General features: G+C 41.5%; 1 protein-coding gene across 1 annotated transcript in view; it reads left to right on the top strand.

The window, feature by feature from the left end:
- Window positions 1-12,603, top strand: part of cacna1bb (calcium channel, voltage-dependent, N type, alpha 1B subunit, b) — a 336,559-nt gene that overhangs the window by 197,093 nt on the left and 126,863 nt on the right. The window contains exons 21-22 of the mRNA XM_059357455.1: window positions 3,564-3,626; window positions 10,347-11,096. Of these exons, the coding sequence (XP_059213438.1) occupies window positions 3,564-3,626; window positions 10,347-11,096 (813 nt within the window). The remainder of the gene's footprint in view (window positions 1-3,563; window positions 3,627-10,346; window positions 11,097-12,603) is intronic.

Raw genomic sequence — 12,603 nt, 5'->3', positions numbered from 1 at the left:
TTCCACTGTGTAAATACACACTGTGTGTGTTTGGTGTTCTGTGTGGACTCTCCCTCCTTTATTCCCACTGTGGGAGTGTTCCTCATTTATTACAGCCCATTGTCTTCCTTCTGTAATAGTAGAAGCAATTAAGGAAGCTTCAATCAACAAACCATGTTAGCTTCCACCAGCTTTTATTAGCTTCCACCGTTCCTTTATTTATTCAGTTCACAGACACAAACCTGTTTAAACCTGTTCCCCTTTAAAGACAAATTATACCTCTAAACACAAGGACTAGAGAGAAGAGAACCTCTAGTCTCCACTGGCAGACGTTCCCATCTGTAATATTATCATGAATATGGGCAGATAGCTCCTGTCCCGACTTGGAAACATAGGGCCTTCGTAACATAGGACTTGGGAACATAGGACATGGGAACCAAGGTCTTGGGAACCAAGGTCTTGCGAACATAGGTCTTGGGAACATAGGACTTGGGAACATAGGGCTTGGGTACATAGGACTTGGGAACATAGGGTCCTGGGATCATAGGACTTGGGAACATAGGGCCATGGGAACATATGACTTGGGAACATAGGACTTAGGAACATAGGGCCTTTGGAATATAGGACTTGGGAACATTGGACTTGGGAACATAGAACTTGGGAACATAGGACTTGGGAACCTAGGGCCTTTGGAACCTAGGACTTGGGAACATAGGGCCTTCTGAATATGGGACTTGGGAACATAGAACTTGAGAAAATGGGACCCTTGGAACATATGACTTGGGAACATAGGACTTGAGAACATTGGACTTGGGAACATAGGACTTGGGAACATTGGACTTGGGAACATAGGACTTGGGAACAAAGGGCATGGGAACATAGGACTTGGGAACATAGGGCTTGGAAACAAAACTTGAGAACATAGGACTTGGGAACATAGGGCCTTCGGAACATAGGGCATGGGATCATAGGACTTGGGAACATAGGGTCCTGGGATCATAGGACTTGGGAACAAAGGGCCATGGGAACATATGACTTGGGAACATAGGACTTAGGAACATAGGGCCTTTGGAATATAGGACTTGGGAACATAGGAGTTGGGAACATAGAACTTGGGAACATAGGACTTGGGAACATATGGCATTGGAACATAAGACATGGGAACATAGGACTTGGGAACATATGGCATTGGAACATAAGACATGGGAACATAAAAGTTGGGAACATAGAACCTAGGAACATCGGGTCCTGGGATCATAGAACTTGGGAACATAGGTGCATGGGATCATAGGACTTGGGAACATAAAACATTTGAGCATTTTTTTCCTTTAATTTATTCATTTCACAGACACAAACCTGTTCTCCTTTAAAGACAAATTCTACCTCTAACACAAGGACTAGAGAAAAGAGAACCTCTAGTCTCCACTGGCAGACGTTCCCATGTTCTCTAATATTATAATAACGGGGACGTCTTCATGTAGCAGATAGCTCCTGTCATGTAGAAACATTTGACCCGCCCCCTCTCCACCACAGGCCTGTGATTGACAGGTATGGGGTCTTGTGTCAACGTGAAAATTAATTGCGCCTCCAAATTTCCGCCTATTTTTAGAGCCTCGATGAACACTGAAATTATGAGAGTCTGTCAAGAGGAAGCTGGCGGTAAAACGGAGCGTTTTTTATCCTCATCAGTGATTTATGGCTGCAATATATAACGCTGAAGGTTAAAATATGCCTTCTTTTGATACCCATCTGTTCTGTTAAATTAAGGAAAAAGCAGATAATGCACATTGTCTGTGCGTTCTGTTCACAGCAGATTAATTTGATAGCAGGTTGTATAATTCTGTGCAGCTCTTTGTGTGACACGCAGCCCTCGAGTCATTTAATGAAGCAAGTCTTTTTTCATTCGCACTCGCTCTTTAATTGTCGCCCTCGTCAGTCAGAAATAGGTCAGTTAGACTGTAGAGAACGATGAGGAGACGGTTCCACCAGCTGTTCCTCAGTTCAAACAGACTATTTCTGACTTGATGTGTTTAAGTGGAGTGTTACTCATGACTAGATTAAAACAGGTTGCACCACACAGACCTGTAAACACTCGGAGATTACCTTAGATTTCATATTTCAAACAAAACAAAATACCTCAAATGAGAAAAAAACATTTAAAAAGTGAGTGTATCTATGGCCCCAGGGAACATAGGACTTGGGAACATAAGACTTGGGAACATAGGATATGGGAACATATGAAGTGGGAACATAGGACTTGGGAACATAGGACCCTGGGAACATAAGACATGGGAACATACGTTCGTTGGGAACATAGGACTTGTGAACATACGACGTGGGAACATAGGACATGGGAACATTCGACTTAGGAACATTGGACTTGTGAACATAGAACCATGGGAACATAGGCTTGGGGACATAGAACTTGGGAACATAGGACTAGGGAACATAGGACTGGGGAACATAGGACCTGGCAACATAGGACATTGGAACATGGGGCCTTCGGAAGACTTGGGAACATTGCACTTGGGAACTTAGGGCTTTTGGAATATAGGATTTGGGAACATAGGACTTGGTAACATTGGACTTGGGAACATAGAATCTTGGGAACATAGGACCCTAGTAACATAGGACTTGGGAACATAAAACTTTGGAACATAGCACTAGTGAACTTGGGAACATAGGCTTGGGAACATAGAACCTTGGGAACATAGGACATGAGAACAAAGGGCCATGGGAACATAGGACTTGGGAACATAACACATGGGAACATAATGCTTGGGAACATAGAACTTTGGAACATAGCACTAGGGAACATAGGGCTTGGTAACATAGAACCTTGGGAACATAGAATTCTGAGATTATAAGACATGGGAACATAGGATTCTGGGAACATAAGACTTGGTGGACACAAGTCTTATCTAGTGAGTCCTATCAGAGGCAATCTGATTCAACAAATCACTGATGTGGAACTAGTAAATAGTCAGAACTTAGGGAGAACATAACCAGTTCTGTAAACCTGGTTAGCTAACGTTCTAGTCTTTCCCTGTTCACTGTCCTGACTGTTATTATGTTATGTTATTATTATGTGATTCTGTGCATTACATCCTGTGTTCTCAGAATATTTTAATTTCTATTGAACTGTGTGTTAACACTTTATTGAGCACTCATAAACAACTTCCTGTTTAATGTGCGTTACATGTGCTGTTTTAGAGAAAAACAGGGTTTCATCACAAAACGACTCCAGCCTTTTGAAATAAATCCAATTAATCCAATTAAATTACAATTATTCTACAATATAAACATTTTGAACTTTTACCTTTCAATTAATAACTCGGGGCTTATCTTGTTTTGGAATGAAACTCCTGAACTGTTTTCAGTTTTTTTGTCGTTATGGAAAAGTCTCTTTGCTCACGAACACACTTTTGTTGCTGTTGTGTTATTGAAGTAGTTGCACAGTTTATTTATATAAGACAGGAGGGGACATGTGGACATGTGGACATGTGGACAGACAGACTGATTGTCCACCTGTCCCCTCCTGATTTGTGTCTCATTTTCCTTTTGTTTTTGTTCTGCATGTACAGTTTTGTAAAGCAAAATCGAGATGCACTCTCTCGCAGGTCGTCCATCAACAGCATTCAGTCACCGTGAGTTATCACTCTGTTACAATATTCTCCTCCTTGTCTCCTCTCCTACTCTCCTCTCCTTTCCTACTTCTTTCCTTTCCTTTCCTTTCCTTTCCTTTCCTTTCCTTTCCATTCCTATTCTTTCCTCTCCTGATTTTACCCTTCCTCCTCTTGTCTCTCTCCTCCTCTCCTTTCCTCTTCTTCCCTACTTTTTTCCTTTCCTCTCTTTTTCCTCATTTTTTCCTTCCTCCTCTTGTCTCCTCTCTCTTCCTTTCCTCTCCTTTCCTTTCCTCTTCTTTCCTTCCCTTTCCTTTCCTCTCTTCTCCTCTCCTCTCCTTTACTTTCCTCTTCTTTCCTTTCCTTTGCTTTCCTCTCCTCTCCTCTTCTTCTTTTCCTTTCCTTTCCTCTTCTTTCCTTTCCTTTCCTCTCCTCTCCTCTCCTCTCCTCTCCTCTCCTCTCCTCTCCTCTCCTCTCCTCTCCTCTTCTTCCTTTCCTTCCCTCTTCTTTCCTCTCTTTCCTTTCCTTTCCTTTCCTCTTCTTTCCTCTCCTCTCCTTTCCTCTGCTTTCCTTTCCTTTCCTTTCCTTTCCTTTCCTCTCCTTCCCTACATTTTTCCTTTCCTTTCTCCTTCCTCTTCTTGTCTCCTCTCCTTTCTTTTTTCCTTTTTTCCTCTCCTCTTCTCCTCTGGATCCCCATAAAACTAAATGTCTTCATTGCTGGTAAAAATGTATTTATGATTCCTATTAAAAAAAACAACAAGCCATTACAAAGTGCCTAACGGAGCAGAAAAACACAATTACATGTAAATGGCACATTTACACACCACCCATATGAGGCTATGAGGACGGTGTGGGGTCACTGTGAGTGTAAGTAGCTGAAACACAAACACGCTCTGGTCTCCACCGAGTGTTGTTACTCTGCTGATGGTGGCAGCTCCTCCTCCTCCTCATTGGCGCCTACAGTAATTCATCTCCTGCTCCGTGCTCTCTGATGTGAATAATTTGTGTATAAATGTTTAATTTTCCTGAGCGTTGCCATCCCTGCAGGCACTTTGACATTTCCAGCCTGTTTGTTATCGTAGACCCCGAGACATCACTTTATAAAACAATATGAGTTAAACTTCCAGCTGGAAGTGTGTTCTGCTGCTTCTGATCTGATGTCTCAATGGTTTAAGAGAAAACCAGAGACGCTTATTTACCAGAACACGTGTTGAACAGAACACACATTTATTACTAGAAGGGCCATGGGAACATAGGACTTGGGAACATAGTACTTGGGAACTTAGGACTTGGGAACATAAGACCATGAGATCATAGGACCATTGGGGCATAGGACATGGAAACAAAGGACTTGGGAACATATGGCCGTGGGGACATAGAACATGGAAACATGGGACTTGGGAACATAGGACAATGAGATAATAGGGTCATGAGAACATAGGGCCTTTGGAACATAGGGCTTGGGAACATTGGACTTGGGAACATATGACTTGGGAACAAAGGACTTGGTAACATAGGACATGGTAACATAGGACTTGGGAACATTGGACTTGGGAACATAGGTCCATGGGATATTTGGACTTGGGAACATGGGAACACAGGACTTGGAACATAGGACTTGTGAACATAGGGCCATATGACATGGAAACATAGGACTTGGGAACATAAAACTTGGGAACATAAAACATGGTAAGCTAGGCCATGGGAACATAGGACTTGGGAACATAGGACCCTGGGAACATAGGACTTGGCAACATAAGACATGGAAACAAAGGACTTGGGAACATAGGACATGGGAACATATGACTTGGGAGCATAAAACATGGGAACATATGACTTAAGAACATAGGACTTGGGAGCATAGGACTTGGGAACATAAAACCTTGGAACATAAAACATGGGAATGTAGGACTTGGAAACATAAGACATGGGAACATAGGACTTGGGAACATAAGACTTGGACACATATGACTTAAGAACATAGGACTTGGAAACATAGGACTTGGGAACATAAAACATGGGAACATATGACTTAAGAACATAGGACTTGGAAACATAGGACTTGGGAACATAAAACATGGGAACATATGACTTAAGAACATAGGACTTGGAAACATAGGACTTGGGAACAAAAAACATGGGAACATATGACTTAAGAACATATGAGTTGGGAACATAGGAATGGATAAACTTATTTAACAGCCCAGCTGTTTAACCTAACAAACATTAATTCGTAGAAGTGGTTGTGATTCCTTCTCGTGTGTTGGTCACTGTGTGCATGAGCTTTCTAAATATATCTAAATAACGCTGCGACCTTCTCAGTGTCACATCCCTCACTTTCTTTTCCGTAAACATTTAACCTGTGTGTGTGTAGCTCACCTGTCTGTGGATACCTGTCCTGTGTCCTCTGTGTCTCCTGTCTGTCTCTTACAGTAGGACTTATACTGTCTGCTCCTCCCCCGCCCGGCGAAGCTTGAGGTACAGGTGACCAGATGGAACAAACTTAACTAACCCATAAAGCCCCATGTAAATAATAATATCATACTGCGCAAAAAACAGTATGCAAAACCTTCATATGTGATAAAAAATATGGACACATCAAAGGAGATTTGATGGTGTTTTTGACTCGTTTCATAGAAAAACCCATGATCAAAATTAAATAAATCACATTGCTCACCCACATAGCCATCACCCATAGCATGTTGGTTATGCCTGCCTCATCTATGATAAATCTGAGTGAAACCGCATTTTCAAAAAGGTTTCAGTTTACTTGCATGTCAGGTTAGCGAGATTTGACACATGAAATGTCCAAAATAACAGGTGTATCACCTTCCAAAATCTATTTCAAATATAAAATTAATTCAGCCTACAATATTTATACACAAAGTCTAAGTACAGACACTCAAAATCATTGAGATTTAAGATTTAATATGTTACAGTGGAGTTCTGTGGAGGCACTGAGAGGTAAATGGGGGGAAAATATGGTTATCTATTTTTTTAAGTCTGATCTAGTTTTTCTTCAACATTAATTAGTTGCTTATTAGCATGCAAATCAGTAACATATTGTCTCTTAATGAGTCATTATTCAGTAGTTATTAATGCCTTATTCTGCATGGCCTTATTATACAACCAGTAAGACATTAACTAAGAGTTTTCCCTCAATAACCTCAGAATTATTGATTATTAGTAGTAAGAAAGGAAGATGTTGTATATGAGTTATGATCTTAATATGCTTTACTTTGTATGGACTTTATAATCTCTACATAGCGGTGAAGGAAACCATGGAAACGGCAAATATCAAACACCTTCTCCAGACCTTTGACGTGACTGGTGGCTCCTATTGATGATTGATGAGGATTGGTAGATTATAATGTCAATCATTACTCTACAAAGTGGTTCAATGGTAGACTAACATTGGTGCAAAGTGACCAACTTTGTGCCAATGTTATCAATAATTCTGAGGTTATTGAGGGAAAACTCTTAGTTAATGTCTTACTGGTTGTATAATAAGGCCATGCAGAATAAGGCATTAATAACTACTGAATAATGACTCATTAAGAGCCAATATGTTACTTATCTGCATGCTAGTAAGCAACTAATCAATGTTGAATATGGGTTCCCTAATATAAAGTGTATCAAATTATTTTGTTCTTAAGTCAGACCAGACAAAAGATCACCAGAATTTTCTTTCCTCTCTTGGCCTCTCAGGGCTTCCATACTAAGTAGTGTCAGTAATAACGTGTCCATTACCAGCCAATCATTATCTAAGGTATGATATTCTCTGATGAAAACTAAAGCTGAAACCAGTCACTCTTCTTTCTTGACTTTGTTTTTGGCAAATACAGACATTTAGTCGTTTTATTAGTGCTGCCACATCCTTGTTTTTATTTGTCACACAGCCTGTGACAGTTGGTTTCGGTGTTGCTCTGACACGTTTTTTTCTCATAATTGACATTTTGATATGCCCTGTGATTTTATGACTTATCAACACCATCACAATTAAATTAAGTCCAGTAATGAGAATGGTCAAGGGAGATTGTGGACTCATTAAAGGACGGCTTCACACTTTTTCAAGACTATGTGAAAGCCCGTTTGGACGTTGGAAGAGTTATGTGTTGCTTTAATTGTTCCTCTGCTTCTCCATCCTGGCAACAGAGAAATCCCTTCTAAAGATGGCACCAACTCCACCGTCATGTGCAAAAAATGAATCCCACAGTTCAGCTGAAGCTAATGGGAGACTTCAGCAGGCTGAGTTAGACAAATTAAGAGGGTATTTTTAGTCCAGAATTCCCTCTGCCATGGCTTAGCATGCAAACAGTCTGTGGAAGCACAAAGAGGGGATTTTAATACTAAAAAGACTTAACTTTTGGAAGATACCCACTTGAGTTGTTTCCCTCTGACTGCTGAAGACTTGTAGTGGCTTAAACAACATTTCAGCATGCATTTTTGCACAGAGAGACTGTGGATTTTGTTCCGAATCTCCTACAGAATATTAAAATCATATTAAAAATGGGCCAGGATGGACATGAGGCACCAAAAGTGGCAAACCTAATGTTGTTGTTGCTACCAACCCTTCAGCTAATGTGATGTGATGCTTTATTGTGAAGGAATAGTATTCACCTTTTACGATGATGTCAAAGATCATGTGAAAATATGCTATATTAGGCACATTTCAGGTACGAAACTTTTCAAAAACCTCTCCTAGAGGACTCAACAGTTCCAACTCAAATTCCGTCAGCAGGATATAAAGACGTTTATGGGCTGAAATATGTGCCACCAGAACCTGAATTTGAATTATTTATCTTTGAATTTGAATTGCTTAAAACTTGCTTGAAATTGAATTTATTAGTTTGGAACTGAACATTCAGTTCTCACAATTCAAATTCAGTTCGTAAAATTCAATTTAAATTTTCTGCGACGAACATCCGGGTAGTTGAGGCAGAGCAATCGAGTGCAGATACACAGAGCGCCTCTTTGGCCAATCAGCACCTCCGCTTTCTTTTGTAACATTCGTTGCTACCCGGTTACCATGGTGCCTCTTCGGCCAATCAGCACCTTCGTTTTCTTCTGTAACATTTGTTGCTACCCGGTTGCCATGGCCCCACTTCAGCCAATCAGCACCTTTGTTTTCTTTTGTAACATTTATTGCTACCCTGTTACCATGGCGCCTCTTCGGCCAATCAGCACCTCCGTTTTCTTTTGTAACATTTGTTGCTACCCGGTTGCCATGGCACCTTTTCGGCCAATCAATGGTCAAGCCAGTCTAACTTCTTCCTCCGTTTCGTGGCGAGTGGTAACCGGGTGGCAACAAATTTTACAAAAGAAAACGGAGGTGCTGATTGGCCGAAGAGGCATAGTATTCAAGTTTTCCACTCTGGAGGCTAGTTTCAGATTTTTGCGTTTTTGAAGCCCCAAAAAACGGCGTCACCATCTAAACAAAATGCACTTCCCAAAAAAAATTTTGTTGTTCTTACCCGCAAGTAAGTCATTGTCATAGTGCCCCCTGCTGGCCATGTGACAAAGATTGTCTTTAGATTTTCAGGACATTTACATGGTGTAGTCAATGCATGATATACAGAAACATGTATATAATTAGTACAAAATATGCAATCCCATCTTTTCCAGCAACATGTCTAACTTAAGCACGCTTATGTCCAATGGTTGCAGAAATTCACAATCACATTAATCAAACATTGAAAGATACTTTCTCATTATATCAATCTTTCATTTCAGCAAAATTTGGTTTCCTTAAGTATAGGACATGACGGTCTTAGGCTGGTCCATGCATCTGTTTTAGTGAGTTTTCAATGAGTCCTAGGAGGAAGCCTTGAAAAGGACAAGTCATAAAATGTTTCCTCACATTAACACAGGTGAAAATGGTTAAAACAATCTCTCCTTTGCCTGACATGTGGAAAGACTTTGTCTTGTTTTGGACCCCATATGATGATGAGGTCATGAGCATGTAGCAGCAGGCTAACTTTAGCATTTGGGTGTTGGGAAATGACAAATAATCATATTTTGCTCTGGAAGATTTGAGCTACTTTGTCCATCTAACCCTCAAGCATGGTAAGTGAAAGCTTTACCATGGAGACATTAGTGCTGACGCATCCATAGACCACCTTGTTACTAACTTTACTTTATTAAAGTCTAGAGCAGCTTTTCTCAACATTGGGGTCCCGACCCCAAATGGGGTCGCGAGATGATTTCTGGGGGTCGCCAAATCATTTAAAGTGTTCATGTGTTAATGTGTTTTAGTCTTTTTGGTCATTCCATGTCTTTTCTTTGGTCATTTTGTGTTTTTTTTGGTCATTTTGTGTTTTTTTGTTCATTTTCTGGGTTTTTTTGGTCATTATGTATCTTTTCTTGGTCATTTTGTGTCTTTTTTAGATCATTTTGTGGTCATTTTGTGTCTGTTTTTGGTCATTTTGTGTCTTTTCTGGTCATTTTGTGTCTTTTTTTGATCATTTTGTGTCATTTTGTGGTCAATTTGATTCTTTTTGGGGTCATTTTGTGTCTTTTCTGACAAATCCCAAAGTATAAGACACAAAAAGGTTGAGAACTTCTGCTCTAGATCACTATAATTGTAGTGAATAGTGTTATTAGTAGGATTGAGTGACTATGGATGAAACTGTGGAAGGCGATTTTCACCCAAAACTCATAAAAAAAGAATATAAAATGTTTCTATGTGATCTATGTTTCCTCTTTCCCATGATGCTTCTCTCTTGGTTGTAATCCTGTGTGCAGTAAGGAGCAGCAGCGCTCCTCCAAGTCCATGTCGGTGTGGGAGCAGAGGACCAACCAGCTGAGGAGGCACAACATGAGGTCCAGCAGCGAGGCGCTGTTCAACGAGCTGGACCCCGAGGAGCGCCTCCAGGTCTCCTCCGCCCTCCACCTGCACCCCGACATGAAGACCCACCTGGACCGGCCCCTGGTGGTGGACCCCAAGAACGGAGAAGGAGGAGGAGGAGGAGGAGGAGGCCGGGGGGAGGAGGCGCCGCCGGGGGAGGAGAACTTCCACACTCACTCCAGGAGGCACCACCGGCACCGAGACCGGAGCAACGGAGACGGAGGAGGAGGCGAGGGCCGGGTCGGAGGGAGGCACCACACACACCACAGCAGGAGCAGGGACCACAACAACAGTGAGGGCCCCCAGACGAGGGAGAGGAGAGGGGGGAGCAGAGACAGCCGAGAAGGAGGTCCGGGGCTCAGGCACCATCACCAGGCCGGATCCCCCGAGGAGGAGGTGAATAATGAGGAGAGAGGGCATCGACACCATCACTCCCACCGGCCACCGAAGGAGGGAAATGGGATGATAGCAAACGGAGCTCAGGGGGAGCGCCGGGGGAGAGGAGGAGGAGGAGGAGGAGGAGGAGGAGGAGGAGGAGGAGACAGTAACGGGGAGAGGAAGGGACGCTGCTCCCGTATGGTCAGAGCTCAGTCTACTCTGGACGGAGACGACTGTAGGAGGAGCAAGAATGGAACTAAAAGTCACAGGTAAGACTTCAGATGTTTTACTTTATTGTGTGCTACTTTGTTAATAGTAGTGATGTCCCAATGAAGCTTCATGAACCATGAACCACCAGACGTAATGTAATCACAAATAACATACATAGAACTAGAAAATTTCCTCTGGGGAAATTGTGAAAGGGCCACGGGGGCTACTGCCGGTGTGTGTACACTATGATGAGATTCTTCAGAGATTTATAACAATTAATACTAGTAATGTTATGATACTATATAATAAACAAGGAGCACACCTACAACAAGCATTCCTCTTCAAGTATTTATTTATACAGCAACCTATGACCTGTAACCTCTAAGTGTGTGTGTGTGTGTGTGTGTGTGTGTGCGTGTGTGTGTGTGTGTGTGTGTGTGTGAAGCATGTGTTTCTGGAGGAGTGTGTGTGTGTGTGTATCTGTAACTGTAATTACATCAAAGCATCAAAGGCTTTGCGGTCGACCAATCAGAGCAGAGCAATCAACAGAATTAACTGCAGCTGTAGAATGTTCCGGCACAATGACAGCAGCCAGAGGTGGACAGACTGGAATTTCTGGCCTCGAACAGAAAGCATTTTTGGCAAAACCATAATACCTATCATTGATCCGACTTCACTTTGAGCGTCCTGAGTTCTTCCTGAACGTCTACGTATGCGCGCAAGGCAGTATGGGTAAACCCAGGCTAATAGCTTGAGCCTTTTTCTTCAAACTAAGAGCGCCATCTAGTGGACTCAGAAAATAAAGAAAATGGTTCATGAGGCTTCATTAGCACATCACTCGTGAAAACCTACTTGTAGTCTGCTGTCACAAAACTTGTGGTCTGTTTCCCAAGAGGACACAGAAACTGTTTAGTTTGTCAGTAAATGCTTGCAGCAGCCTGAGAGCAGGGTATAATGGTGCCTGTGATACAGAAACACACATTTTGTGTCTTTTTTAGATCATTTTGTTGTCAATTTGTGTCTTTTGGTCATTTTGTTTCCTTTTTTTGGTCATTTTTTGTCATTTTGTGGTCTATTTGAGTCCTTTTTTGCATAATTTTATGTCATTTTTTGTCATTTTGTGTCTTTTTTTGATCATTTTGTGTCTTTTGGTCAATTTGTTTCCTTGTTTGGTCCTTTTGTGTCATTTTGTGGTCAATATGAGTCCTTTTTTGCATAATTTTATGTAATTTTGAGGCTTCAATGGCACATCACTAGTAAAAACCTACTTGTAGTCTAATCTGCTGTCACATAACTTGTGGTCTGTTTCCCAAGAGGACACAGAAACTGTTTAATTTGTCAGTAAATGCTTGCAGCAGCCTGAGAGCAGAGTATAATGATGCCTGTGATACAGAAACACACATTTTGTGTCTTTTTTAGATAATTTTGTTGTCAATTTGTGTCTTTTGGTCCTTTAGTTTCCTTTTTTTGGTAATTTTTTGTCATTTTGTGGTCAATTTGAGTCCTTTTTTTGCTTAATTGTATGTCCTTTTTTGTCATTTTGTGTCTTTTTTTGATCATTTTGTG

Source organism: Centropristis striata, chromosome 19, assembly GCF_030273125.1.
Source record: "Centropristis striata isolate RG_2023a ecotype Rhode Island chromosome 19, C.striata_1.0, whole genome shotgun sequence".
Classification (NCBI taxonomy): Eukaryota; Metazoa; Chordata; class Actinopteri; order Perciformes; family Serranidae; genus Centropristis; species Centropristis striata.
The sequence above is the reverse complement of the archived record's forward strand: the minus strand, read 5'-3'. Positions and strand labels throughout refer to the sequence as shown.